The sequence below is a fragment of the Nycticebus coucang genome, chromosome 3 (genome assembly GCF_027406575.1).
Source record: "Nycticebus coucang isolate mNycCou1 chromosome 3, mNycCou1.pri, whole genome shotgun sequence".
In the NCBI taxonomy this organism is placed as follows: domain Eukaryota; kingdom Metazoa; phylum Chordata; class Mammalia; order Primates; family Lorisidae; genus Nycticebus; species Nycticebus coucang.
Window position 1 is genome coordinate 12,965,913 of NC_069782.1, and position 25,419 is coordinate 12,991,331.

At 43.0% G+C, this 25,419-nt stretch overlaps 1 protein-coding gene across 1 annotated transcript; it reads right to left on the bottom strand.

The window, feature by feature from the left end:
- Positions 1-18,796: 18,796 nt before the first annotated feature.
- Positions 18,797-20,865, bottom strand: LOC128581574 (transcription initiation factor TFIID subunit 13). Its single transcript, XM_053584574.1, has one exon. The coding sequence runs from the start codon at positions 20,827-20,829 to the stop codon at positions 20,455-20,457; it is 375 nt and encodes a 124-aa protein (XP_053440549.1). The 5' UTR covers positions 20,830-20,865; the 3' UTR covers positions 18,797-20,454.
- Between the last annotated feature and the right edge of the window lie 4,554 nt (positions 20,866-25,419).

Here is a 25,419-nt window from a genome sequence, read left to right on the forward strand (position 1 = left end):
TCAGCCTCCCATGTAGCTGGGACTACAGGCACCTGCCACAACACCTGGCTATTTTTTGTTGCAGTTGTCATTATTGTTTAGCTGGCCCATGTTGGGTTTGAACGCGCCAGCCTCTGTGTTTGTGGCCAGCCCTGTAACCACTATACTACAGGCTCTGAGCCTAATTGATGACTTAAAACCTTTTGCGGCACACCTAAGATTCTCACACAGGACACTGGTGTGCTGCAGTTGATAATCACTGAGTTAGAGGGAGGCATTGCATCTGGTTGGGGCTTAGTTTCTGAGAATGAGACTCAGGTGATTACTGCACATCATCAGAATCACAATTTTTTTTTTTTTTTTGAGACAGAGTCTTTGTCGCCCTTGGTAGAGTGCCGTTTCACAGCTCACAGCAAACTTAAACTCTTGGGCTTAAGCGATTCTCTTGCCTCTGCCTCCCAAGTAGCTGGGACTACAGGCGCTCGCCATGATGCCCAATATCTTTTGGTTGCAGTTGTCATTGTTGTTTGGCAGGCCCCGCTGGGGTTCAAACCCACCACCTCCATTGTATCTGGCTGGTGCCCTAGCCCTGAGCTACAGGCACTGAACCAGAATCACAATATTCTTGAAGTCCTTGGGGAATGTCCTAGTGGAGCTGTATGGATTGGCCTTGGGGAAGCCCCATGGGGCAGTTTTCTCTCTTTAGAGTTGGAAGAAATGGCTGGATTTTTTTTTCAGGAAAATTCCAGATGAGGCAGTCAGCTTGCAGGGTTCATGTTAAATCTCTTGGCTCCCACTCACCGTGGTGAGATGAGAGTCCCTGAGAAAGGACTACCTGAGGGCGTCTCTTACCTCAAGGTCACTCAGGGCGGTGTGACTATACTCGTCCCCAGCTGTGTGATTCTGTAGCTTAGAATCACCTGGAGAGAACTTTCACCACATTTCCTGGGGCTGGGTCCCACCCATCACAATGCTTTCAGAATCCCTATTGGGGATCTCACACACAATTTCAAGCTAATAAGTCCTCAGGGCAGGACAGAATCTGGGGATGGTGACCTTTAGCAGGGATTTAAGAGTGTGAGACTTCTGAGGTCCAGTTCCAAATTAATACTCTAAATCAGTGCTTCTTAAACTCCAATGCTCATCCCAGCTCCCCAAGTTCTTATGAAAATGCAGATATTGATTCCATGTAGCTGGTTTGGGGCAGAGACTTGGCATTTCCAGTGCTCTGGGTTATTTGGATGCATCTTGAGTAGCTAAGCCCTGGCTGATATGTAGAATTAAGCATCACAACATTTAACCCTGGCTTCATGTTAACATTACCTGGGTAACATTAAAAAAAAAACAACAAATACCAAAACACCAGTGCCAGGCCTCTCCCCCTGGAGTCCTTGATTCAATTTGTTTGGGGTGGGATGCAGGCGGCAGGAACTGAGGGTAATTCAGGCACTTTCAAAAGTGTAGCTGGGGTTAAGAACCCCTGCTAGAGGCTTGTGTTCTTTTAACTCGAGATCAGCGCTGTTCAATAGAAATATAACACATGTAAATTATGACCTATTGCTCTGTGACAAATTACCCAACACTTGATATTTATTATTTCACACAGTTTCTGAGGATCAGGCATCCAGGAGTGGCTTAGCTGAGTAGTTCTGACTCAGGATCCCTCTTGAGGTTGTAGTTAAGATGCAGGTTGGGCTGGGGCGGAGGATCTGCTTCTTAGGAAGGCTCCCTCATCAGGCTGTGGGGAGAGCTCAGTGCTGCTCCTAATATAGCAGCTAACTTCCCTTGGAGTAAGTGATGAGAGAGGAGAGAGGGAGAGAAACAGAGAGCGAGAGATTGCAGTGTTTTACTCAGATTTGTATTTTACACTTATAGCACATTTTAAGGGTTCAATAGCCAAGTTGTTTACTTTCCTTAACTCTACATGTGCCATCTTGTCTGTTCTCCCAAAAGGTAGAGCATTGCTGTTCATAAAAGACCCATCTTCTATTTCCCTCCAAATGATAGGTCCCTTGGTTTACTTGACATTCCAACTAAACTACCTGCCAACTTCCTTATTTTATAAATTTCAAGTCTGTGTTTCTCAGGGTTGTATTTTGTATGAGGAGCCCCTGGGTTTTTGATGCATTTATTCCACTCTATTGTCCTTTTTATAACACTGTGCAAAAATTTGTCAGGAACAATATAAGAATTACAGTAGCAGTGACTGATTTCAGCCTTTGACTCAGTGGAGAGAAAGTAATTATGTGGGGGAGAAAGCAATGATGGGCTGAACTACAGGAGCTCAATATTAATACCCCCCTGCCCAGGTGCTTACACAGACCTCGCACCTTAACACAGCATGAGGGCTGGGTGGGTAGAAATAGTGTCCCGACGAACCAGGTAACAATTTCACCCACAGCACGAGAGCCATGTGCTTTGTTCCTGCCTCCTTTAATGAGTATTTTATGACTTAAAAGATTTTTGGATGAGCTAAATGCATTACCCTTTGCTATGGGGAACAGAAAGTTACAAGTCTTTTCTATGCAGATGACCTGGTTTTATTGTCATGAACCAGGAATGGTCTCATTACTGTCAGGAAAAAAAATGGCTCAGGATGAACTACTCCAAGTTCCCAATTGTCATTTTTGGCAGATGTCTTCCAACATAGAATTGGCTTTTATTCAACAACTCGTGAATTGCTCTCACTCATTTAGTCACTTAGAGCTCCATTTTCCCACTAAGCCATTTGTTGGGGTGCTCACCAGGAGGTTATATTTGCTTAGCATTAGGCATCTTATCGGTATACTATTAGGATTTTCTAAGTCCTTCTGGGAGATCAGCAAAACATACTTTGAAAATCATTTAAGCTGGAATTATTATGGCTTATCTTGATGGACTATGACATTATTTCTTGATGTGGAAGCAGATTCATAGCTGTTTTCTGCAGAAAAACAGCTTTCTGCAGGTGTTCACACAGGCATTCCCAGAAAATTCTTGTAGGTATTTCCAAAGGCACTTCCATAGGTACTTCCACAGGTATTCCCACAGGTATTCTCACAAGTATTCCCACAGGCATCACACAGGTATTCTCAAAGGTATTCCCATGAGTATCCTCACAGGTATTCCTGCAAGTATTCTCCTAGGCATTCCCATAGCATTCCCACAAGAATTGTTACCGGTATTGCCACAGGCCTTCCTACAGGCCTTCCCACAGTCATTCCCACAGATATTTCTATAGGTAGTTTCACAGATATTATCACAGGTATTCCAATAGATATTCTCACAGCTATTCTTAAAGGTATTCCCACAGATATTCCCTCAGATATTTCCACAGGGAGTTCCACAGGCATTCTCAGAGGCATTCATTCCCACAGGCCTTCCCACAGTTATTCCTACAGATTTTCTCACAGGTATCCTCGCAGGTATTTCCATAGGTAGTTCCAACAGTTATTATCACAGGCATTCCCACAGGGATTCCCAAAGGCATTTTCACAGGCATTCCCACAGGGATTCTTAAAGGTATTCCCGCAGGCATTCCCACACATATTCACACAGGTATTCCAGCAGCCCTTCCCACAGGCATTCACACTGGTATTCCCACAGGCATTCACACTGGTATTCACACTGGTATTCCAGCAGCCCTTCCCACAGGCATTCACACTGGTATTCCCACAGGCATTCACACTGGTATTCCCACAGGTATTCCAGCAGGCCTTCCCACAGGCATTCACACTGGTATTCACACTGGTATTCCAGCAGCCCTTCCCACAGGCATTCACACTGGTATTCCCACAGGCATTCACACTGGTATTCCCACAGGTATTCCAGCAGCCCTTCCCACAGGCATTCACACTGGTATTCCCACAGGTATTCCAGCAGGCCTTCCCACAGGCATTCACACTGGTATTCACACTGGTATTCTCACACATATTGGCACAGGTATTCCAGCAGGCCTTCCCATGGGTATTCTTACAGGTATTTCCACAATTATTCTCACAGTTATTCCTATGACACGTCCACAGGTACTCTTACAGGTATTTCTTATGCCTCTTTTTGTGCATAAAGAAGTATGCACAAATTCCCTTGATTGATTGTTAACACACATGGACTCTGCCCGTAGTGGTAACACGGAATGCCTGCACTGCAGTCTGGTTGTTTCTATAGACTCTAATTTCCACATTACATCTCTAAAGAGGTGGGGAGGTATGTACTCCCCATGGTTCCTCTTAGGAAGGGAACTAGATCTTGCTGAGGCTCACATGATGTCCCATTTTTATGAGAACCCACGGTTAAATTTCCCTTAGACCATTAAGCCAGGAAAAGCTTACTTCTGAGCAACTTGGCCATTTTCTATCTTTTATAATCACATGTAGATTCTTTTTTTTTTTTTTTTTTTAGCTTTTTCATGGCTACCATGAAGCTAAGCTTAAGAAAATGTATCTGGCCAAGGGATGGTGCCTGTGGCTCAAAGGAGTAGGGTACTGGCCCCATATACCAGAGGTGGTGGGTTCAAACCCAGCCCTGGCCAAAAAAAAAAAAAAAAAGAAAATGTATCTGGCCTCTTGGATCTTAGAATGGGCTAGGCTTTGACTTATGCCTGTCTCCTTTCTTTTCCTCTTGGTTTCTTTTTATATTTATTCCTTTGAAAAACAGGCTGGGTTACATATTCAAATAAACCTCCTTAAGCCTTTTCCAGGCTGAGGCAGAGAGGTCAATGAATACTCGCATAAGGACTGCAACAATCCATTTATCACCTTAAAACAACTGAGGAGTGTAAAGGGAGGCTGGAACCCACGTCTCCTATCTGCCTAGCCAGTGTTTTCCTGCCAAACCGTGAATGAAGCACGTGAATTTAACTAGAAGGCTTTAGCTGTTGTGGAGGCAACACGCTCCTTCCCTAAGAGACAGAATGCTGGATCAAATGTAGCCATAGAGTTTTTGATACATGGCAGCTTCCAAAGCCAAGCTGCTAAAGCCCGAGGGACCTCAGCAGAGGCAAAGAAGAATTTGCCTGAGACACGTGCGCACATGTGTGCACGTGTGTACATATGCGTGCGTGCGTGTGCATGTGTGTACACATGTCAGTGTGCTCTGGGGTGTGGACAGGGAGGAGCCAAACCATTGAACCTGGCAAAAAACTTGTCTTCATCCATGATCGCAAGAGGGACTTTGCCTAACAATTGCAATCAATGTAACCTGGCTTATTGTACCCTCAATGAATCCCCAACAATAAAAAAACAAACAAACAAAAAAAACTTGTCTTCATCTGTCCTGTGCCTCTACTTACCTTTCTGCTCCAAATTTATCCAAGTGACTCCTTAAGAAGTCTTTGAACAGATGGCATGTCCTCTGTGTGGCTTTCTCTGCCCTTCCTGCTGCCTCAGGCCCCCTTCTCTGTATATTCTTCCACGTCCCTCAGCTCTCTAATTTCCCACTATTTCAGTTTACATAATGTGGTATGATAACTGTTTACTTATGGACTTGACCTCTACTGTGAGTCCCTTAAAAGGACATGGCTTACTTGTCTTTCAGACCACATATCTAATATAGGGGTCCACACTTAGCAGGTCCCCAGTGAGGGTCTTCTGCTGAACAGAAACACATGTGTTAGCACAGTAGTTAGCATTATGTCTGGCTGCATGCCGCAGAATACAGAAATAAATACCTTAAAAATAGATTTTTTGTGGGCCACAAAACTAGAGCCTCAGTGTTGTCAGGCCAGGACTGGGTTGGCAAATTCCCTGTCATCAGGCTCTACCTACCTCAGCACCAGCTTCCAGCCTCAAAATTGCCTCATAGTCCAAAATAGCTACTGGGGCTCCAGACATCAGGTTCACATTCCAGGTAGAAGGGAAAAGGACCAATATCTCAGTTGGGTTAGCTTCTGCTGAAGAACACTTCTGGAGAAGCTCATTCAATGAATTTCTCTTTCATCTCATTGTCTTACCCTCATCTCACTCATTAGCTGAAAGTTGGGCTAGAAAATATAGTTTTTCATCTGTGAAAAGGGCCACTCTGAATAAATTTGGGTTCTACCGACTAAAAACAGAAACAAGAATACTGAATATGCAACCAGTAGCCTATGCTACGGTTCATAGTTGGGGGCTAAAATGGGTAAATCTCCCAGAATCCTGGAGAAAGGAAGTTAGATGATTCTTTCTCTGTTTTTCCTTCCTTCCCTCCTTCCCCTCTTCCCCCTCCCCCTTCCCATCTTCCTTCCCTTCTTCCCTCCCTCCCCCTTCCTTCGTTCTTTCTCTTTTTCTCTCTCTCCCTTCTTCTTCCCTCTTCCCCCCTCCCTTCCTGTCTTCCTTTTTCTTTTTCTCTCTCTCTCCCTTCCCTTCCTCCCCTCCCCTCCCTTCCCTTCTCCTTCCTTCTTTGTCTCACTCTGTCACCCTGGGTAGGGTGCAGTGGTGTCATCACAGCTCACTGAAAACTCAAACTCCTGGGCTCCAGTGATCCTTCTGCCTCAGCCTCCTGAGCTGGGACTACAGGTCCATGCTTGGATAAAATGATCTTTTCAATGACAAGGTAATAAGAGGCATATGATACATAGAAGTAGCGATGTGCAAAGGCAACTCAGTGAACCACAAAGCCTATCATCTGTCAAAAATGTGTCAGTGTGAAAAGGATCCATCAGCTGGGACAAAGAGGTCCTGTAACACAGAAAGAGCCCTCAAAGGGGCAAACACAGCCAGCCTTGGCATCAGAACTGTGGCCAAGGGGAGAATTTTAGCAAATGGACTTTCATTGTTTTGGTTCCACTGGGAAGACCATCTCCTTGACGTGTGTATATAACTAATAGCACATGAATCCAAGTCTGCGTCACCATCTTGGAGTATAAACGGCTATAAAATGAAGTAGCTCAAATCCTCAGCTCAATAATGTGAGGATGATGAGACTCGAACAAAAATAAGTGACACAGCAGGTAATAAATGCTAAGAAGGGAAAGAAAGCAGAGTAAGAAGATGAGAAAGGAGGAAAGATGCCAGAGGGAGGATGTGGTGTCAGGGAAGCATCTCTGAAAGAATGCGAGACTACCCAGCCATGAGCATGTATATTTTTCCATTTGTTAACATCTTCAGCTATTTCTTTTCTGAGAGTTTCAGATTCTGAGATCTCTTTATAGAGATCTTTCATGTCCTAAGTTAGATACACTCCCAGATATTTCATCTTCTTTGGCACTATTGTAGAGGGAATAGAGTCCTTGATTGTTTTTCCCCCTTGACTATTGTTAGTATATATAAAGGCTACAGATTTGTGAGTGTTAATGTTGTATCCTGGGATGTTGCTGTATTCCTTGATCACATCTAGGAGCTTTGTAGTTGAGTCCAGGGGGTTTTCCAGATATACAATCATATCATCTGTGAAGAGTGACAGTTTGATCTCCTCTGGTCCTATTTGGATCCCCCTGATTGCCTTCTCTTGCCTGATTGTGATGGCTAAGACTTCCATTATAATGTTAAAAAGCAGTGGAGACAATAGACATCCTTGTCTGGTTCCTGATCTCAGTGGAAATGATTTCAGTTTTACTCCATTCAATACGATATTGGCTGTGGGTTTGCTGTAAATGGCTTCTATCTGTTTAAGAAATGTCCCTTCTATACCTAATTTCTTAAGTGTTCTGATCAAGAAAGGATGCTGGATATTATCAAAAGCTTTGTCTATACTACCTAAAGCAATCTACAGATTTAATGCGATCCCTATTAAAGCACCTCTGTCATACTTTAAAGATATGGAAAAATTAGTACTTCATTTTATATGGAAACAGAAAAACCTTGAATAGCCAAGACTACTCAGAAATAAAAACAAATTGGGAGGAATCACACTTCCAGACTTCAGACTATACTATAAATCAATAGTGATCAAAACAGCATGGTATTGGCACAAAAATAGAGAGGTACATATATGGAACAGAATTGAAGACCAAGAGGTGAACTCAGACACTTACTGTCATTTGATCTTTGATAAGCCTATCAAAAATATAAATTGGTGGACAGATTCCCTATTTAACAAATGGTGCTGGGCGAATTGGCTGGCGACCTGTAGAAGACTGAAACTGGACCCACACCTTTCTCTTCTAATAAAAATTGACTCTCAATGGCTAAAGGACTTAAACTTAAGACATGAAACTATAAAAATTCTTGGAGACAGTGCAGGGGAAACACTTGAGAAAATTGGCCTGGGGGAATACTTTATGAGGAAGACACCCTGGGCAATTGAAGCAACATCAAAAATACATTACTGGGATCTGATCAAATTAAAAAGCTTCTGCACTGCCAAGAACACACTAAGTAAAGCAAATAGCCCTCAGACTGGGAGAGGATTTTTGCAGGTTATATTTCCGACAAAGGTTTATTAACCAGAATCCACAGAGAACTCAAACTTATTAATAAGAAAAACCAAGTGATCCCATTTCATTGTGGGCAAGAGACATGAACAGAAGCTTCTCTGAAGAAGACAGGTGCACTGTCTACAGACACATGAAAAAATGCCCATCATCTTTAGTCATCAGAGAAATGCAAACCAAAACCACTTTGAGATACCATCTAACTTCAGTAAGAGTAGCCCACATCACAAAATCCCAGAACCACAGATGTTGGCGTGCATGTGGAGACAAGGGGACACTTCTACACTGCTGGTGGGAATGCAAGCTAGTATGTTCTTTTTGGAAGGAAGTTTGGAGAATACTCAGGGATTTAAATGTCGACCTGCTGTTTGATCCTGCAATTCCTTCACTAGGTGTATATCCAAAAGACCAAAAATCATTTGGCAACAAAGATATTTGCACCAGATTGTTCATTGCAGCTCAATTCATAATTGCCAAGTCATGGAAGAAGCCCAAGTGCCCATGGACCCATGAATGGATTAATAAATTATGGTATATGTAAACCATGGAATACTATGCAGCATTAAAAAAGATGGAGACTTTACCCCTTTTATGTTTACATGGATGGAGCTGGAAAATATTCTTCTTAGTAAAGTATCTCAGGAATGGAAAAAAAAATCCAATGTACTCAGTACTACTATGAAACCAATTTCACTCACACTTTCATATGAAAGATGAATCACAACTATAGCCCAGGATGAAGGGGGTAGGGGGGAGGGGAAAGGAGGGGAGTGGGTTAATACAGGGAGGGTTAATAGGGGCGACCGCACCTATGGAGCATATTGCAAGTACAGTTGGATCTATCAGGTGTAGAACACAAATGTCTTAACACTGTAATTGGGTAAATGAGGTGAAGGCTATGTTGATTAGTAGGATGTAAGCACTCCAATTTGTACAAATAATCAACACATTGAATCCCACAATGGCATAAATGTATTCATGATCTATGCACAAATGACTTAAAAAAAAAAAAAAAGAATGCGAGACTAGATGCTGAGACTCTGAAATCCTCATCCCGGCTCTGCTGGTGACTTGCTCACGTGGGCTATACCACTGGGTCTCAGTTTCCACCTCTGTGGAATGGGGGCTTTGGGCCTGGCGGCCAGAGAGTGTAATAATTAGTAACAGCATGGACAATGGAGTGGGTGTCCTCTGCATTTGAATCCTAGCTCAGCTGTCAGCTGTGATAACTGAGCAAGAGATTAAATCTCTCTGAGCCTTGGTCAACGTGAGGTGGCTTATGTGAGCCAGCACAGAGTGCGTGCACGATGGATAGCAGGTCCTTCCCCGCAAACTCCAGTTGGAACAGGAAAAGCCTTCCTTTCTGGACAATCTGCTTCCAGCTGTCACTGCCACTGACTCCATACTCCCTTTTGCAGCCTGTCTCCCTGGTGACAGTTGCTAAGATAGTCTCAAAAGTTTAACAGCTACCACTCATCACAGGGAGGGGCCCATGAGCTGCTGTCTGGAGTCCTTTTAACCCACCATCCTCTAGGTACGTTATCCCTAATGACTTCTCAAATGAGCCCATAAATTAGAAATGTTAGTATAGCATCCCTGGGATCCTAAGTGGATAACTTGGCTTACAGGGTCCATTTATGTACTAATTATGATCAGTTGATGCTTCTGTCCACATTGCCATCCGTCAGGATGCAGATGGCTCTCAGACTCCTGCTCTGATGATTGAAAGAAGATGTGGCTGCAGCGATGTGGGGCCTCCTTCATGCCGTACCCACAGGCTCCTGCTACTCTTGGGTACAGACTTCATGCCCCTTTGACCACTTCTGCTTTCCTTGGAGAATCCAGAGCTCTCCCTTGGTGGGTGACACATGCATGGATTCATACAATAACTCACTTTCTCATTCCCTCTTCCCTGCCCACCCTCCTTCCTCCTTTGTTGAAGGTTTCCTGAGTACCTTTACCTCGTTGGGCAAGTGTGCAATTGTATAAGTAGTGAAGATGAAGGGGATGATGTTTCAAAAAAAATCCCTATGTATTTTCTAGTATTAATATTGGCCAGAAACTCCATTTTCCAGAGAAGGAAACTGGGGCACACAAGTAATAAAATAATTTGTGTAAGGTCAGAGAGGTTAAGTGACTTGCTCAAAGAAACACAGCAAAAACCAACAATAAAAGGATCCAGGCTACTCTGGGCAAGTTATTTTAACACTGTGTGCTTTAGTCTCTTCTTCTGTAAAATGGCTTATTAATGGAATCTGTGTCACCAGGATGCTGTGAGAATTGATCATAAGGGCTTAGAACAGTGTCTGGGCTGTGGAAAGCACCAGGATGAATTAACTGCTGCTGTTACACTATACCTAAAACCGATCATTTTAAAGAAATCTCCCCCAAACTCCATGAGCAAAAGGAAGTCCAGAGAGGTAAGTAACTTTTCCAAAGCCACACAGTTAAGAAATGGCAGAGGTGGGATTTGAACCCAGATCTATCTTGCTCTTCAGCCCATATACTAAGAAACCACTTTACCTTCCAGTTCTCATGGATAAACCAAAGCTGAAAGTGACCAACAGAAATTGCCTGGGGGGTTTCAGTGGAAGATTAGGTTCCTGCCCATCAGGGCTTCAGGAAGGACTTCCTGGAGGAGGTGGCACTTAGTCCCTGAGATGGTGGGGTGGAATGCCCTATGGAGGGAGTATGGGAATGGGGAGGCACCTCCCCTGGAGAAGGTGTGGGGAGTTTGCTGGGGATGAAGGGAGGCCAGATGTTCCTGCCAAAGGCTGGGGCTCTGGGTCTGGCTGCAGGGAGTGGGGGCCAGGTCTCCTGCACCATTCTCAGCACCTATAGCCAGCTTTTTGTAACCTAACAGAGGTGGGGACACTACAGTGTCTCCTGTGTGGCAGTCAAGAGGGTGAGATGAGATGGGCATGAACGTCACAGGTGGGCAGTGAATGGTGCCCGGATGACTGGCATTTAGACACCTCGTTGTGGTTGGAAACAGAACCCTGACTTTGGAGTGGCTCTTATTTTGATTAAGGGAAAATAGCAGAGGGTGGGGTGAATGTGGGAGGGCTGAGCTACTGGGCCTGCCCATCACTGCCACAGAGGGGCATCAGCCAACTCAGGGCTGCTAGCAGGACTGGCCAGAGGGATGGGCCGCTGGATAGGGCTTCTCTGGGAGGTTTTCTGTGTAGAGGGCAGTGTGATCCATTCTCACTCTGGAAAGGTCTGCTGGTGCCACTGGATCTTTCTGGAAATGCCAGTATTTATACTAAGAGTTTTCGAATAGAGAAGGCCTGGAGGGCCCATCTAGCCCTATGGGGAACTGTGGATGCTGAGGGGAAGCCACAAGGTCAGTAAGTGGAAAAGCCAACATCCATGGCACCTGGGGTCTCTTGATGCCCAGAAGATTCCAGAGCTGGGGGGCCCTCAAGGCCATCTCTCCCATGTGACAGATGCTGTGTGATGTGCTGCATCACACAGCAGCTAAGGACTGTCAAGGTCACAAACTCTTAATTCTGCCCTGTACTAGCTGTGTGAACTTTGTCTAGCCCAGGGTGTTCAGCTTTTTTCCTTCTTTGCCACACACTGAAAGAAGAACAGCTGTCTTGGGTTACATAGCAAATACACAAACACAAATGAAAGCTGATTAGTAGGGCAGCACCTGTGGCTCAAAGGAGTAGGGCGCCACGCCCAGGTATTGGAGGTGGTGGGTTCAAACCTGACCCTGGCCAAAAACTGCAAAAAAAAAAAAAAAAAAGGCTGATTAGCAAAAAAAGGAAAAGAAAAAGTCCATGCATACTTTTTATGGTATCCCAGACCACAGATGAGCAAAATAGTCCTCAAACAATTTGCATGCAGCCCCCAGGCTGCAGGTTGAATACCCCTGGTCACTTCTCTAGGCTCAGTTTCCGTCCTGTCTTCAGCAGGACCAGCAATGCCTAAGTCACAGGTCTGTCATGAATGTCAGGTGAGATTCCCCTGAGCCCTGAACAGCAGATGCCTTGTCCCCTTGCCTTGCTCGGCAGTGGAACTTTGGTTTAGGGGAACTGACCTTGGTTCCGGGCCTGGGCCCAGATCAGCCTAAACCAGAAACCTGTGAATTATCCTGGACTCTGTTCCCTCACATCACACACCCAATCCTGCAGCAGAACCTGCTGGTTGGACTGTTCGAATACGTCTGATTCCCCACCACTTCCCAGTGAGCTGCTGTGTTCATGCCGAACAACTGCGCTCGGGCTCCCAGCTTTCTCCTTTCCCTCCCGTATGGCTGCCACACCTGGCCGCTCCTGCTCAAGAAGCTGCCCTATCCTCTCCCATGAATCCAGATGAGAACCCAGGTGAAGGAGGCTCTGAAATCTGACCCCCTCCTGGCCTATCTCAGGCTGCCCAGACCTTGCGTCTACTACTTGGAATGCATCAGACACATTTGCGTCTTTGCACTGGCTGTTCCCTCTGCCTGGCATGCTTTTTATGTATCTCTTGTCCTGCTGGATGAGACTCAACCTGCCACTAAAATAAAACTAAACATAATCAAAGTTAATTGTATCTTATGTTTAATGCTATTTTATCATAATTAATATCAGGCACTAATTTTTTAGAGTGAACAAAGAATGAAGCACATTTTTCTCTTTTTGGTGTAATTTTGCTGACGAGACGGTATAAGGGTATATGAGGGCAACTTTCACTTCATATTAGATTTTCCTCTGCACAACTATAAAGAGGGTCTTGGTTGCTTGAGGGCTTTGTAAGTTCTTCTAACAGCTTCTCTCAGTACTTTGATATTGAAATTATTCTCTTTTGAGGTACTTATTCATTATCCGCATTGATTTTCTCTTGTTAATTATTAACAGGTCTAACCCTTCTACACAGCTACTAATAACTAGCAGTTTTCGAGTGCTTACCCTGTGCCAGGCTCTTCGTGTGTGTTAATGGATTTACATTTGCTGCAACTCTAGGCGGTAGGTCATTTTGGGGTGGGTAAGTCCTGAGGACATTGAGAGAAGTTAAGTAACTTGTTCCTGTTTGGTAACTAGTAAGTCAGGCATGGGGACCTGAACTGTAGAGTCTGCTGGCTTAACCTTTCACGTGTCAAAGGCTTCGTGTGTCATGAGCTTTCTAATATTGCTTTCACTGGCCCCAGGAAATCCCAGCTCATTTGTGAGGTTTTCACTTTCAAACAAAATTCATCTGCATCTCACGTGCATGGCATGGGGTGTTAAGATCCCGTAGTCAGTAAGACTGGCTGATGATTGCTCCATCAAAATCATGGGCCGTGGTAGATACGGACAGGTGTCAAGCAAGGTGGAACATTGCAGCGAGCCAGCTACTTCATTAATGTTTCATGTTTGGCCATAGAAGGACTCGCATGAGAACTGCTCCAGGATAAGTAAGTTCACAGCTATGCATTGAGAGTAAACAGCCAAGGCCTCCCTCCAGGCTGTATCTTGGATTTATTGTGTGACATTATGGAAGGCCAGTTGTGATACTTTGGACAGAGGGGCCAGGGATGGGGGCTGGGAGAGGTATAGGGGAAGGCATCATTTGTAGGAAGAAAACTATGCTAGACCTTCTGGGAAATTAAATGAGTCATTTCCACAAGCCAAACAGGATGGTATTATCATGCCCATTTTATAGATGAAGAAACTGAGGCACAAGGAGGTGAAGTCACTTGGCTTGGCACTCACATCTAGACTCAGATTTGGGTTGGTGGGTCTCCAAAACCCAGGCTGTTCTGTGCTGCTTCCTTTAGCATGCAGAAAGATTAGCTGAGAGGGATGGTGGTGAGGCTGGCAGAGTTGGGTCAGGAGATGGCTGGCACGGTGGAGGCAAAAAGTGAGACAGCCTGGGTAGACGTGGCTGGGCCAACATACTAACATCTGTCCCACTGGCTGCTGTCTGGGCTCCTTATATTTGGAAACAGACTTGTCCTTTAGGAGCGCAAAGGGAGCACGGCCCTCTGATGATTTGACTACTACTACTTACAAAAGCTGGGAGACAGGTCACTTCCCAGTTCAGGAGCTACAACAAAGTTATCTTCTCCGCCAGCTCAGAAAAGTCAGGTTGACCAGTTGGAGAAGAGCCAGAGTGAGGCGAGGGACACAGCCAGGTTTCCATCAGAGCCCCATGGGACATAAAGGGAGTGCGCCTCTTGATTCATGTACCAATTACACACAGTGTTTTACATGACAAGGCTAATGGGAAATAAAGCAGCGTAGCATCTGTCCACACTGTGCCCACATAACCCAGCCCAGGCTGGCCACCTCCAGGCCTGGCCCTGAAGGCTGATGAAGGAGACCATATTCTCAGGTCACCCAGGAATCATTTTCAAGGGGACCATGTGCACTCCATAGTCAGCCTGAGTGTGTTAGTTTCCCTAGGTGGTCCAGGCCCACTGTGCAGGGTCTTGGCTGAAGAATATAAGCTTGATCCGGGCATCATCCCTCCTCTGGAGCTTCCAGAGCTTCTGCTGGTCTACACAGGGCCATGGACCGTCAGGCCAGGGCTCTCCACAGGTGGATGTAGCCCTGAGGGTACAGAGCTTAGTGAGGAGGAGCTGGCACCCCTATGTAGGGTACAACCTGCAAGATGGTGGTCTACTGGGGGAGAAGACGAGAGTGGCTTGGGGTGGGGCAGCAGAGGGAATTCCCCTTTGGGAAGTGGGAAGCCAGGCTTTTGGTCTGAGAGATGGGCCAGCCCTGTTCTTTCCTCAGTTTCCCTGATATGCCTTTCTTTCTTGCTTTCCTTGCCACCTCCTTCCCATCTCTCCACCCCATACTAGGACTTTAAGAAACAGACTCTGGAGGAAATGCAAATAATTATTGGCATAAGAAAAAGTCTGCAATCTCATCAGTAATCCAGGGAATGGGACTTTAAATGACAATGGGATGCCTGGGAATTATTTTATTTGGGGTGGGGGGATGTGGTCAGAATGTTTTCTGAGGGAGTCCCTTTTGGTCATTTGGAATTTCTAATTTGGCATATAACTCTCTGGGTATGTCTCAAGTTTCAATGATTCACTCAAATGATTCAAGTTTTATATTTTTCAAATTTTGGAACACATGATGCCAAAAATGGGCCTCGCAATCACTGGCAGGTGGTCCCCAAGTCCCTGCTCGGTGATGGACCATTCTGGAGTTGGAAGGCAGAGATGAAGAAGAGCCATCTCAGTCTGGGGCCAGGACACGTGTGGAAATGAGTGTGACCGAGGGTGGCAGAGCCCTGCAGTCCAGCACACCTGGAAGGAATCCCGATGCGACACTCCTTACCCTCATGTCTTTGGCTAGGACCAAATGGGCCCTCAAGCTCTGCCACAAGATGACAGCCCTGAAAGGGGCGGGCAAATCCCCTGAAGGGAGGGAGGGAAAGAGCTTGAATTCCAGCTCCACCCTTTCCTTGGTTTCCTTGCCTATGAAATGGGGCTATTTGCACTTCAACAGGGTCATCATATGAGGATAAGGAGGGCTTAGTGTAGTGACTGGAACATTCACAATGTGCCTTTAGATGTGCTAGAGGCTGACTGGGAGCAGAGGGTCAGGCATTCAAGGAACTGATACAGCTTGAGTAGGGAAGCAATCAGTAACTCGTCTTGTTGGGGAAATTGTAAGTCATCCACATAGTGTGCAATGTGAGGAAGGGTGTGCTGAGAGAGGGGCAGAAGAGGCAGCTCAACCATGCATGGATAGGATATCATGCTGTGCAACTGTTTCCTCTGTCCAGGTATTGTGGGTTGTCTTTTACCCTCAAACCCATCCTTCATTGCCTGTGTGTAATAGTGGAGCTGGACCCTGTAAATGCTTCTTTGGTACCAGCTGATGCAATGTTAGGCCTTGCCAGTAGGGGGTGCTGGAGGAAAAGGTTTCTTTTCTTGGTTTCCACACTTTTGTTTTTATTTATTTATTTATTTACTTATTTTTATTAAATCATAGCTGTGTACATTAGTATGATCATGGGGCACCATACACTTGGTTCATAGATCGTTTGACACATTTTCATCACACTAGTTAACATAGCTTTTGTAGCATTTTCTTATTTTGCTAAGACCTTTACATTCCACATTTACTAGGATTCACATATACCCTTGTAAGATGCACCGCAGGTGTAATCCCATTAATCCCCCTCCCTCCACCTCCCTCCCCCCTCCCTCCCCACCCTTTCCCCCTTCTCCCTATTCTAAGGTTGTAACTGGGTTATAGCTTTCATGTGAAGGTCCTACATTAGTTTCATAATAAGGGTGAGTACATTGGGTACTTTTTCTTCCATTCTTGAGACACTCTACCAAGAAGGATATGTTCCAGCTCCATCCATGTAAACATGAAAGAGGTAAAGTCTCCATCTTTTTTTAGGGCTGCATAATATTCCATGGTGTACATATACCACAATTTATTAATCCATTCGTGGATCGATGGGCACTTGGGCTTTTTCCATGACTTAGCAATTATGAATAGGGCTGCAATAAATATTCTCATACAAATATCTTTGTTATGGTGTGATTTTTGGTCTTCTGGGTATATGCCCAGTAGGGGATTACAGGATTGAATGGCAGATCTATTTTTAGATCTCTAAGTGTTCTCCATATCTCTTTCCAAAAGGAATGTATTAATTTGCATTCCCACCAGCAGTGCAAAAGTGTTCCCTTTTCTCCACATCCACGCCAACATCTCTGGTCTTGGGATTTTGTGATATAGGTAGTCTCACTGGAGTTACATGGTATCTCAAAGTAGTTTTGATTTGCATTTCTCTGATGATTAAAGATGATGAGCATTTTTTTATATATCTGAAGGCCGTGTGCCTGTCTTCTTCAGAGAAGTTTCTCTTCAAGTCCCTTGCCCAGCCTGCGATGGGATCACTTGTTCTTTTCTTGCTAATGTGTTTGAGATCTCTGTGGATTCTGGTTATTAAACTTTTGTCGGAGACATAACCTGCAAATATCTTCTCCCATTCTGAGGGCTGTTTGCTTGCTTTACTTACTGTGTTCTTGGCTGTGCAGAAGCTTTTTAGTTTTATCAAGTCCCAGTAGTGTATTTTTGAAGCTGCTTCAATTGCCTGGGGTGTCCTTCTCAAAAAAAACTCACCCAACCCAATTTCTTCAAGGGTTTTCCCTGCACTCTCTTCTAGTATTTTTATAGTTTCATGTCTTAGGTTTAAATCTTTAATCCAGTGAGAGTCTATCTTAGTTAATGGTGAAAGGTGTGGGTCCAGTTTTAGTCTTCTACAGGTTGCCAGCCAGTTCACCCAGCACCATTTGTTAAATAGGGAATCTTTTCCCCACTGAATGTTTTTAATTGGCTTGTCAAAGATTAAATAACGGTAATTAGCTGGATTCATCTCTTGGTTCTCTATTCTGTTCCAGACATCTACTTCTCTGTTTTTGTGCCAGTACCATGCTGTTTTGGTCACTATCGATTTGTAGTATAGTCTGAGGTCTGGTAGCATGATTCCTCCTGCTTTGTTTTTATTTTTGAGTAATGTCTTGGCTATTTGAGGTTTTTTCTGATTCCATATAAAACGAAGTATTGTTTTTTTCAAGATCTTTAAAGTATGACAGTGGAGCTTTCATGGGGATTGCGTTGAAATTATATATTGCTTTGGGTAGTATGGACATTTTAACAATGTTGATTCTTCCCAACCATGAGCATGGTATATTTTTCCATTTGTTAACATTCTCAGCTATCTCTTTTCTTAGAGTTTCATAGTTCTCTTTATATAGATCTTTCACGTCCTTTGTTAGATAAACTCCCAAGTATTTCATCTTCTTTGGCACTACTGTGAATGGGATAGAGTCCTTAATTGTTTTTTCAACTTGACTATTTTTGGTATATATAAAGGCTACCGATTTATGAATATTGATTTTGTAACCTGAGACACTGCTGTATTCCTTGATCACTTCTAAAAGTTTTGTAGTAGAGTCCCTAGTATTTTCCAGATATACAATCATATCATCTGCGAAGAGCGAAAGTTTGATCTCTTCTGACCCTATGTGGATACCCTTGATCGCCTTTTCTTCCCGAATTGCAATGGCTAAAACTTCCATTACAATGTTAAAGAGCAATGGAGACAATGGGCGGCCTTGTCTGGTTCCTGATCTGAGTGGAAATGATTCCAATTTAACTCCATTCAATATGATATTGGCTGTGGGTTTGCTGTAGATGGTCTCTATCAGTTTAAGAAATGTCCCTTCTATACCAATTTTCTTAAATGTTCTGATCATGAAGGGATGTTGGATGTTATCAAAAGCTTTTTCTGCATCGATTGAGAGAATCATATGGTCTTTGTTTTTTAATTTGTTTATGTGCTGAATTACATTTATAGATTTACGTATATTGAACCAGCCTTGAGACCCTGGGATAAAACCAACTTGGTCATGATGTATGATTTGTTTGATATGTTGCTGGATTCTGTTTGTTAGAATCTTGTTGAATATTTTTGCATGTATATTCATTAGTGATATTGGTCTATAATTTTCTTTTCTTTTTTTTTTTTTTTTTTCAAGCAGTAACCTGTTTAATATTTCGTACTTTATTCCTTGTATTAATAGGTTAAGAAAGTAAAATTTCCCAAATACTGATTTATAGGTAACATTTATAAGTGGCACAAAAGTTCAGTTTTGCAAAGAATTAACACTCAGTGATTTAAATGCAATTGTAATCGTCACTTTAAGCTAAATGTAATAATAACTTGATAAGGTATATACACACAAAACCCATATATCCTGAAATACAAAAGCACTTTCCATGGTACTGTAACTCAAATCCGACCCTCTAAATGGTAATTCTCTATTGGTAAAATTTTAGCCAGTGTTTTTCTTTTCATTGTCATTTTCTGAGCCAATTAAACCTACGTTTTGTTTCATTTTGATTTATATTGAATGCAACTATAATATAGACATAAAAATAAACTTTGTGCAACTAAAAAAAAAAGGTGATTTCCATAGACATACAAGGTTTTGTTTCCACAATGAACAAGTACTTACAAATATGTGAATAAAAAACTACCCTAAATGCTTATCTTACCATCGATACCCTTCAATTTTTTTTTTTTTTGTGGTTTTTGGCCGGGGCTGGCTTTGAACCTGCCACCTCCGGCATATGGGACCGGCGCCCTACTCACTGAGCTACAGGCGCCGCCCGATGCCCTTCAATTTTTAAGCAACGCCATTCTTGCTACTGAAAACATTTATTTTTAGAAGCTTTAATCTGATCTGAGAAAATGAGTTCTTCCAAACTTAACAAATGGTATATTATAATCCCCAAAAGGTTTTAAATCAAAAAAGCCTTCCAACATAGGAGCATTCACATGAAACTTTGTTTCTCCAAAAAAAAAAAAAAAAAAAAAATCTTGTTATCTGAAGAAAATAATGTTAAAAGAAATTAGCTTTTAAAACAGATAAACATCTTTAACAAAAACCCAGTATTTTTCTATATCATCTCTTTAAAATAAAGATAGGCCAGGTGCAGTGGTTCATGCTTATAATCCCACAGAACTCACAGGTTCGAGACCAGCCTGAGCCAGAGCAAGACCCCGCCTCTAAAAATAGCAGGGCCTTGTGGCAGGTGCCTGTAGTCACAGCTACTGTGGAGGCTGAGGCAAGAAAATCACTTGAGCCCTGGAGTCTAAGGTTCTGAGAGCTACGATGCCAGGGCAACAAAGTGAAGCTCTGTCTCAAAAAAATAAAAATAAACATAAAGATACAAATATAAACAAAAGATAAAAAAGTTCACTACAATAATCTCAGACTAGTTTTATATAAAAACTTCAGAATACATAAAGCACATTTCACCTATCATAGTCAAAGATGCCATTTAGATTTCACATATTAAACAGCTACAATATAGCTTAAATAGCACAAATACATCTAACCCAACTATTAATATTTCAACCTTTGTTAATAGAAAGAATTGCCTGGTTGGAAAGATACTTTAACTTATGTGTGGTCATTAAAACTCAGTAAGTAATTCAAGCATGGTCATATAAAGGCAGGCAATTAATCCAACATCACTATAAAACCAAAGGCATGAAAATAAAGACAAAAAAACTGTTTCTCTATCTTTCATTCACCTAGGTAAATATCAGAACCTCACTGCAGAAAATATAACAATTATTACATATGGTTTCACTAGAATATAATGGAGTTTCAGGAACTACAAAAGATGTCAAGATCCATAGTTGGCTTCATCAAATGCTTTTCTAGCCCGTTTCAATTCTTCATTCATAGTAAGCAAGTCTTTAACCCTAGCAAACTTCCTGGGGTCCTTTCGAATCAAGAAGACGATATCTTCAACTTGTACTCGACCTTGTCTTCCAATTGACATTGCCTTGTGAGTCATTTCAGTAATGAATTCTATGACAAGGTCTTCAAGAATATCTACTGACTCAGTATAAGGATTCTGGTCATCTCCAAAACCATACATCATACATCTCAATTCTTTAGAAAAAAGTCTCTTTCTTTTACCCTGTCCACCTTCTGCACCTCCTCCAATTTCTTCATTTTCTTCCTCAAAAGCGGGGTCTTCCTCCTCATCCGCCATCCCACCAGCCCTCCAGCCTACACACGCCCGCAGGCTCCCTCCTAATTTTCTTTTCTTGTTGGGTCTTTTCCTGGTTTGGGGATCAGGGTGATGTTTGCTTCATAGAACGTGTTGGGTAGTCTTCCTTCTTTTTCTACCTTTTGGAACAGGTTGAGTAGTATAGGTACTAATTCCTCTTTAAAGGTTTGGTAGAATTCTGACGTAAAACCATCTGGTCCCGGGCTTTTCTTTTTGGGGAGATTTTGTATGGTTGATGTTATTTCCGAACTTGATATGGGCCTGTGCAACATTTCCACTTGATTTTGGTTAAGTCTTGGAAGGTGATGTGCTTCCAAGTAACGGTCAATTTCCTTCAGATTTTCGTATTTCTGAGACTAAAGTTTCTTGTAATATTCATTAAGGATTTTTTGGATTTCTGAGCAGTCTGTTGTTATTTCGTCTTTGTTATTTCTGATTGATGAGATTAGAGATTTTACTCTTTTTTTCCTGATTAGGTTGGCCAAAGGTTTATCTATTTTGTTGACCTTTTCAAAAACCCAGCTTTTTGATTTATTGATCTGTTGTATTATTCTTTTGTTTTCAATTTCATTTAGTTCTGCTCTGATTTTGGTTATTTCTTTTCTTCTACTGGATTTGGGGTGGGAGTGTTCTTCCATTTCCAGTCTCTTGAGATGTCCCATTAAGTTGTTAACTTCCTCTCTTTCCGTTCTCCTGAGGAAGGCTTGCAGTGCTATAAATTTCCCTCTTAGAACTGCCTTTGCGGTGTCCCAGAGGTTCTGATAGTTCGTGTCTTCATTGTCGTTTTGTTCCAGAAATTTGGCAATTTCCTTCTTGATCTCATCTCTGACCCAGCTATCATTCAACATAAGGTTATTTAACTTCCATGTTTTTGTATGTGTATGCAGATTCCTGTTGTTACTCATCTCAAGTTTTATTCCATGATGGTCCGAGAAGATGCATGGAATAATTTCTATTCCTTTAAATTTACTGAGGTTAGACTTGTGAACTCAGATGTGATCGATTCTGGAATAAGTTCCATGGGCTGATGAGAAGTATGTGTATTCAGTTTTGTTGGGATGAAATGTTCTGTAGATGTCTGCTAAATCTAAATGCTGGATGGTTAGATTTAAATCTAGAATTTCTTTACTCAGCTTTTTGTTGGAGGATCGATCATCACTGCCAAAGGAGTGTTAAAATCCCGACTATTATAGAGTAGGAGGAAATCAAGTTGCTCATGTCTGTTAGAGTTTCTCTTATAAATTGAGGTGCATTCTGGTTGGGTGCATAGATATTAATAATTGAAATCTCATCATATTGAGTCTTACCCTTAGTGACCATTTTTGTCCTTCCTTACTTTTGTTGGTTTAAAGCCTATTGTATCCACAAATAAAATTGCAACTCCTGCTTTTTTCTGGTTACCATTTTCCTGAAATATGGATGACCATCCTTTCACCCTGAGTCTGTATTTGTCTTTTAAGTTAAGATGTGACTCTTGTATGCAATAAATGTCTGGCCTGAGTTTTTGTATCCAGTCAGCTAACCTATGTCTCTTTAGAGGGCAGTTTAAGCCATTCACATTAATGGAGAGTATTGATAAGTTTGGTGAAATTTGGGGTATTGAGTTTTTCGAAAGTCCAGTGGGCATTTTTAATCCTTTTGCCATTGTGGAAGTTGGAGTTTGATCAGAAGTTTCTGAGTGAGTTTACTTTTGTAGTAGAGGATTAGGTTGGTTATTATGGAGGATAGCTCTGAGAATATCTTGAAGAGCTGGTTTGGTTATGGCAAATTTCTTTAGCATATGTATGTCATTAAAGTATTTAATTTCTCCGTCATAAATGAAACTCAGTTTAGCTGGGTACAAGATCCGGGGTTGAAATTTATTTTGCTTGAGGAGATTAAACTTTGATGACCACCCTCTTCTGGCTTGAAAAGTTTCAGCAGAGAGATCTGCAGTCATTCTAATGTTCTTTCCTTTGAAGGTAATAGATTTCTTTCGCCTGGCTGCTTTGAGAATTTTCTCCTTCATATTAACTTTAGTGAAGTTAATTATGATATGTCTGGGGGATGTCTTATTGGGGTTGAGTTGTGCTGGGGTTCTGAAGCTATCTGCTATCTGAATTTCAGGTTCTCTAGGCATGTCTGGAAAATTCTCTTTCATAATTTCATGCAGAAGGGCCTCTGTGCCCAGTGAGGCCACTTCTTCTGTTTCAGGAATTCCTATGACTCGGATATTTGCCTTCTTCGAGTTATCCCAGGGCTCTCTGAGTGAGTGATCCATTTTTGCTCTCCATTTCTCTTCCTCTTTGAGAGTTTGGGAGCGTTCAAAGGCTTTATCTTTGATGCCGGAGATCCTTTCTTCTACTTGGTCCATTCTGTTGCTAAGGGATTCTACTGTATTTTTCATATCTTTGAGGGCTGCAAATTCTTGTTTCAGTGTGTCTAAGTCTTTGGTGGTTTTTGTCTTTAAATTCGTTAAATTCTTGAGACAGCTTTTGAATTTCTCCATGAATTCCTAATTCCATTTTGTTAATCTTGTTTGCCATCCAAATTCTGAATTCGATTTCTGACATCTCAGCCAGTTGTTTGTGAATGGGATCTTCAATTACATCTGCCGTATCTTTCCTTGGGGAGGTTGATCTATTCTGGTTATTCATGTTACCAGAGTTTTTCTGCTGATTCCACCCCATGATTGTTTTACTCCCTTTGATTTTCCTCTGGTGTTTTGTCGAGGACCCGTACAGTGCTGTGGCCTGAGAAAATGGGGCCCTGTTTGGTGTAGAGGGGCTAAGTGCTTCTGTCTTGTTTTCAGCTTGTTTCTATGTGACCCTAGTGAAACAGTTACTCTGGGTTGAAGTCTCAGGTGTGGAGAAATACCAGCAATTAAGTCACCCCACCCACCACAGGCAACAAATGGAAAAGGAAAATCAAACCTTCCTACAACCACACACCCAGGGCACCACCTGGATAGTCCCCAGGTGAGTGACTCAGTTCAAAAGGTCCAAGTCAATTGTCTCAGTCAGCAGCTGCCTCGGGTGGGAGAGTTCAAGAGGTCCCTGGGAACTAGATCACAGGGGTCTGGTGGCTGCTCTAAAATGGCTTGCTCCAGTGCTGTGTGGAGTCAGTAAATAGATCAGTCTGGGAAGATTGATGCCTCCTTCCCCACCTTGCAGCTCTGTCACACCCAGTCGCTGCTAGCCCCACAGGGCTGTGACCCAGTCAATTGTCTGCAGTAAGCAGATACTCCAGGGGTTTGCACCTGCCTAAGTCACAGGGTAGTCTGTGTCTGCTTGACTAGGCCGCTATTCTCTGTCTTTATCCAGCAGGGGGTGGTGTGGCCTGTCAACCTTGGGCACTTGATGGAAGCTGGAGGTGTTCACTCAGTTCCAGCCCCACCCTTAGTTTATGTTACTGGGTGAAGGGAACAACCCTGTGGGAGTTTGTTTCTGACCTTGCCAGATTCCTCTGCAGAAGAGAGGCTGATTTGAGTTCCCAGAACCTGTGCCTCAGGCCCTGTCTTTAGTCCTGCGGGTTTGTATTCGCAGCACAATCAGTTGTTGGCTGCAGCCTCTTGGCCTCCTTTGTCTATAGGCTGGTGATCCCCTAAGGGCCAGGTGTGTCTTAGGCTCAGTAGAGCGGTTCTCTGGATCAGCCCCACCCTAGGAGTTTCCCGGCTCTGCGGGTGTGTTTTCTAGTCCCCGTGTTCCACCCAGGTCGGTACCGTCTCAGGAAAACCCTTTACTCACGGGGCCTGTGTTTCAGTCCCAGGTCTGTTCCATGGTGGTTGCCATCTGAGAAGATGCTCGGCCTCATCCGGTTGCCCAGGAAGACAGGAGGAGAGGCTATGGGATATCTGGGGGTGGGCCTTGTTATTGCTGAAGATGGCTGTTGCTCTGCACCTTGGGGCACCACCGCTCCAGTGTAATTCCCTCTCAGCCGACCATCGTCTTCTCGCTCCTTTGCTACAGAGTCAGCACTGGCCAGCTGCAGTCCAGGTCCTGTTTACACCTCTCGAGAGTTCACCCAAGAATCTGGACTCCTCGGGGGGGGCAGGTCTCCAGATCACGGAGTGAGAGTGGAGGGGAGTGTTAGGAGTTCAGAGTTGCAGGTCGTAACACCAAGCTCATTGAGACCAAATGAACAAATAAACAGATACAAAGGTTACCAGGCACATGGGCCCATAGATACAGAGACAGATGGAAACACATAGACATACAGGCAACAGCCACGACAACAGCAATATAAGAACAACTGCAATAAAAATAGTGATAATTGTAAAATAATTGAAAGAAAGGAAAAAAAAGAGAGAAAAAAGTGGTGTTAGAAGGAATGTTAAATGAGAAGAAAGAAGAAATTAAAATTAGAAGACATAGAAATAAAAAATATATCTATATAAAAAGTAATAATAAAAAATTATCGAAATCTCTTCTAAGAAAATGGTGAGGAAAAACAGACAAAAACAAAACAAACAAACAAAAAACCCACGAAAACCAAAACCAAACCAAACCAAACCAAACCAAACCAAAACAAAACGGCACGAACTACAAAAATATTCTTGTGTGTAGAAATATACCTATAAATATCTATATGTCT